Below are 5,111 nucleotides of genomic sequence, written 5' to 3'. Positions count from 1 at the left end.
TATATTTAAATTTGCGAAATTTTCATGTTATCCGAATTCATGCAATGAATTTAGGCACATATCATTTGGATGAGTTGAGTTTTATACGCATTCGTGTTTTATGAAATGTCTTCTGAAAATATAAAAATATAAACAATACATTTAATATATATGTATACATATATAAGTTAAAAAATGTTAATATGTATATCTCTTCCTTATGTTTAGGAAACACTGTACGAATATATAATGAAGTCTTTGACCTAGGATGAATGACAAGAAACCTTTTACACAAACAAGTTTCTTGACAAAAATGTATATAATGGTTTTGCATGCTTAAACAAATCAAATATAATGAAAAAATCACTCATTGGTATACAGTATACTCAATAAAAATGATAAAACTTTGACAATTTGTTTAACTGTTTTGTCTGAAGTATTAATTTTATATTGTTTAATTACTTTGTGAATTCATTTTAATATTTCCATCAACCATTCTATCGCATAAGTGAAAAAAAAATTGGTTTTGTTTTCTCTCCTCTCTTTGTTGCAGAATGCAGGCCATAAACGTTGTGTTAAGGTTGTGTAGTTGCAGACAGTGCTGGATATCGATTTACATAGAGAAACTATGGTTGCTAATCTTAAGCCTTTCCTCAAAAAAAAAAAAAAAAAAACTATGGTTGCTAATCTTGCTATTATCGAGAATATACGTCGTGGTATCCGGCATATCTTAAGGTAGCGTCTTGACCAAGAAACAGTCGATAAACGCTCCTTAAAGATCATTACTTTTACTTGAGTTTGTGGCTTTGTTGTGAACACAGGTTAGTGAACCAACATTTGAAAAAGTGAGGAAGTGAGCATTCTCATCAGTTGCCTTACCATTCAACTACGGCCAAGAAGTTCGAAATAATTAGCTATTATATTCGATCGATTCAAGGTTTTTCAAACGAATAAAGTTTCAATTTTCTTATTTGGTTACCGCTGTGCTCTGTGCTCTGGCATTTGAGGAAACCAAAACAACTGAAAATAGAATGGTTCTAGTCACCAATATGGCAAATCAGACTCCAACACCAGAGAACTGTGATCATTCCAAGAACTAACAGAGCATCGATTGCTAGTCAGACGGCGAGCCTATTATAAGAAGAGCTTATTTACTCTTTCAGTCTTTTGTAAATGTAGCTATTCGTTTTGAGTCTAAGAACACACATATAATACAAATGAGCTTGGCTTAGACTTTGCAACAAACAATGAGAATAACATGATTTTGCAAGAAAAAGCCCAAATAATTCGACACAACCAACCAAGTGTATAGTATCACTCGACTAAGAAAGCCAAGATATATTTTTCCTCTAAACATCCAACAAGTGACAAATCATAAAAGGAAATCTTGGAATAGTTGATCTAATTGCCTTGCTCACTAGGGTTTCCTCGCTCACCGCTGCAACAAAAGAAATGTGGCAGCTTAACTCTCCCGCAACTCCTGCAAACACAATAGTGTGCAGGTATAAAATGAGATGAGAAAGAAGGAAACATGTGTAAGTGATAACAAGGACATGTCACTAAATCAGGAAGCATATACGGCTATCATTGTAGCTGACAGCCTAGAATAACTAACATAAGAAAAATCCTTGACAAAAGCTACGGGCTAGATCAAGAAGCGAAAAGAGAAGGAAATCAAGTACCTGCAACGGATGATGACAGGAACAGGCTTAAGAGCCTTGGGCCCATTTCGTATCCCTCTCTTGTGTTTAGAAACCTGCAATAGCAACAACAGCTTTCATTTGATTCTGGTTTAACTGGTAACCCCTAGAAAAACCCTGAAACTGATTAAGAGTTCCCGAACCTTCTTCTTGGGAACAGCCATTAGCTCCATGGATCCACTCAATCCAAAATCAGGCACCCTAAAACCGAATCTCTTCTCCTCGATCGAACCCGGTTGATTCTGATCGAACTCGGGTGAGATCGGCGGCGGAATAGCGAATGGTAGATCGACGGCGCTGTTCAAAGGCGGTGGCATTGACGCGGCGTGGCTCAAACTTCGGGTTTGGAATATGCGGCATGACTCAACGGCGGCGCGTTTTAGCGATGTCACTCTCAACGCCATTGTTCCACTTCTCTACAGACTCGAGAGAGATCAACCAGAGATATAATCATATAATGAACACCAAAACGGTGTCGTTTCCACAAGACCTTTTTATTAGTTAGACCGAACTTATTAGGTGATGTACCCGGTTTGATTCATAACCATGAATGAGCTTTTAACCGATACAATGAACAGAGAAACGGCGTCGTCTCCAATGCGAGGAGGTAGGGGCTGATAATTATGTGAAACCGTAACCGATACCAGCAGAATCGAGAGATACCGACTCTTGAACCGAAATTATTTAGGTGATGGATGAGATCCTTAACCGATACGAGCCATTTCTAAACCCTCGTCGTCGTGGCTCGTGTTACAGATCAAGGCGAAGAAGCAAAAGGTCAGGTGAAGCAACAATGTCGTGGATGAAAGGAGATTTACTTTCCAAAACCAGGAGGCTTGTTGGTGGGCTCGCTACAAGAGAGCCTGTTTGGCTTAAAGCCATGGAAGCGTAACTCTCTCTCTTTTGCTCGATGAAATGATTCGGCTTGATCCTTATTGATTCATCGTTACTGTTGCTGTTTCGGTTACGATTGCATTAGAAAGTTGAGATCTTGTACATACTTAGGATTCATTCATGATCTTAATGGCAGATCACCACCTCCTGTCTTCCCTCGCTCTAATGGGAACCTCAAGAAGATTGTTCTCCCTGAAGATCCCTACGTTCGCAGATTCGCTCGTAAGCATCCTGAAGCTAAACTCGTCGACCCCAACAAGTAAAGTCTCCATCTTTTTATTACATTGCATCTCTAGTCTACCTGATATGCTTTGGTCAATGCCTTTTTGAACTTTTTCTTTTTAACCTTGTCCTTATATATATATATATATATATATATATATATTTTGATTCTAAACAGTTAGTTCTGGCTTAATCTCTTGTGTCTTGCACTAGTCTATGTCGTTCTCTTCAATTCTGATTCAGTGGGAGAGTTTCATGTTTCATTCGCTGTGGATGTATCTCTAATATAATGCTTCCCATCTTGTGTCTCTCCATGTGGTTCTTTTTACATGTATCTCTAATACTATTGGTTTATATAATGCTTCACCATCTTCAATCCCTATAGGGTTTCGGCGTTTATTCCAGATCCAGCACGCTTTTCTGGTTGCCGGGTTCTTGAACTGACCAAAAATGGCATCAGCGAGGATGACGCCATGTCTGTAGCTAATGTATGTGCTTTCTTTTCACATTTTACTGATCTTTTGTTACTAAATGTGCATTTGAGTAGATAGAAAAATCGTTATACTGTTGCTGATGATGCTGTTCCTTGAACACTGGAAATGTTTTTTATCAGATGGAGTATCTTGCGGAGAGAAAGGAAAAGAAGAAAGCATACAAGCGCCTAAAGGAGCTTGCTCTTCTGCAAGACAAGGCTCCGCCTCCTAAACCCTATCTTAGTACCAAAAAGGAGATGCAAACTCAAGAGAAGAAAGCACCTGCGGATCCTCCTAGCGTCCGCAGGCTAGTTAACCAGTTGAAACAGCAGAAAGATGTGTTGCTTCAGGACAAACCTGGAGGTAGTACTAATCAGGATCATTGGATAGACGAATAGATTCTCCATCACCCTTTTCTTTTTATGCAAGTTCCAGTCTTTTTATACATGATGACAATTGTTGTTATTCCCATTTGATTGTTTACAGATCATTTTCAACAAACAAGTGTTACTCCCATTTGATTGTAGTTGTAATAACACATATCTTTGGATGATTCCTACAAACAATTAGTTTCTACAGTTACGAAAGATTTGTCTACAGTTCCTTCCCCATCTCCTCATACGTCTCTTGAGTTATATATCTCTTCATAAACTCCTCAATAAGGTGCCTTGCATCTACGCGTGTCTCAACACCCATCCCTAGCTCTACAATCTCTTGGTTAGTAACAGGCAAGATACTCTCAAGCTTGCATCTACTGCTTTTAAAACAAAAGCCCCATGACTCGGCCATCTCTTTCCTATCAGCTTGAAGGCGACTTTTATTTGGGATACACCAGTTGTTGATGAATGAAGGTGGAGTTCCATAAAATAAAAAGAAGCTGGAGTGAGTCCATAACCTTACACTGTAATTTCTTAGTAACTCTTCTTCAATTCTTCTCAGTCCCTCTGTTTCAAGCAGACTCCTCAGCCATGCATCCATGACACTCATATGGTTGATTCACAAGTAAAGATTATCCCAGTACATGCATTCATTTTTTTCTTAAGGAATAACTGAAAAATATTTTCCTGAAATTGTTAATATCTAACTAATAAAGTGTATGAAGTTAGAAGACGTCGGATTTTTGTTAATTAATATGAAATTAGCACAAAATCACCTCATGGCTCTTCATGTTGAATCGGAATCCAACAATGGATCGTTTAATATCTTGGGGTTTTGATTTGGAAAACTGATGTCTCATGTGTGGGGTCTTACCTTAATCTAGAGACCACCTGTTTTTTTTCTGTCCATACTCTTCTCAAGTGTGGAAAACTGTCATTGGAGTTTTGGGTTTCACTAATCCTCCTGTCCAATGGGAATCTGTTCTGCAGTGGCTTTCTTCGGTTACTACTACTCCTGCGGAGTTTGCGGCTATTCTCCATCTTTGGCATGGATCTATCTCATTTGGCAAGAACGAAATGCTCGTTACCATAATGGTCTTACAAAACCCCATTCCGCTTTATCTAGAGAAGTCATCCGACTGGCTAAAGACAAGTCGACAGCTATGTATAGTTGTGGATCTGATCTTGGTCGAAGTCTGGTGGTGTTTTGGTCTTCGCTGAGCAGTGCCGGACTAACCTTTTATAATGCCCCAATCCAAAATTTAAAATTATGCCTTTTTAAAAATTTTATCAAGATCACAAAAATAACTTAAATTTTCATTAAAAAAAATCAAAGTCCATAGTCTTTTTATAAAAATAGCGATATTAAAATAATTATTGTTGAAATATAGATCTTCTTACATTTTCTTACAAAATTATCCATTAAACTTATATAATCAAGTCTTTCAATCATTTCCGTTTCAATT

The 5,111-nt window shown here is 37.9% G+C and overlaps 2 protein-coding genes across 2 annotated transcripts; one reads left to right on the top strand and one right to left on the bottom strand.

Annotated features, from left to right (window-relative positions):
• Positions 1-1,227: 1,227 nt before the first annotated feature.
• Positions 1,228-2,123, bottom strand: LOC130495925 (uncharacterized). Its single transcript, XM_056987548.1, has 3 exons — positions 1,823-2,123; positions 1,662-1,735; positions 1,228-1,459 (listed from the first exon to the last, which is right to left on the bottom strand). Exons 1-3 carry the CDS (start codon positions 2,081-2,083, stop codon positions 1,381-1,383), a joined length of 414 nt encoding a protein of 137 aa, XP_056843528.1. The 5' UTR covers positions 2,084-2,123; the 3' UTR covers positions 1,228-1,380.
• A 209-nt stretch (positions 2,124-2,332) lies between these two features.
• On the top strand, positions 2,333-3,846 carry LOC108807280 (uncharacterized). The gene is made up of 4 exons (XM_018579545.2): positions 2,333-2,567; positions 2,710-2,832; positions 3,181-3,283; positions 3,409-3,846. Exons 1-4 carry the CDS (start codon positions 2,371-2,373, stop codon positions 3,664-3,666), a joined length of 681 nt encoding a protein of 226 aa, XP_018435047.1. The 5' UTR covers positions 2,333-2,370; the 3' UTR covers positions 3,667-3,846.
• Positions 3,847-5,111: the final 1,265 nt, after the last annotated feature.

Source organism: Raphanus sativus, chromosome 6, assembly GCF_000801105.2.
Source record: "Raphanus sativus cultivar WK10039 chromosome 6, ASM80110v3, whole genome shotgun sequence".
In the NCBI taxonomy this organism is placed as follows: domain Eukaryota; kingdom Viridiplantae; phylum Streptophyta; class Magnoliopsida; order Brassicales; family Brassicaceae; genus Raphanus; species Raphanus sativus.
The sequence above is the reverse complement of the archived record's forward strand: the minus strand, read 5'-3'. Positions and strand labels throughout refer to the sequence as shown.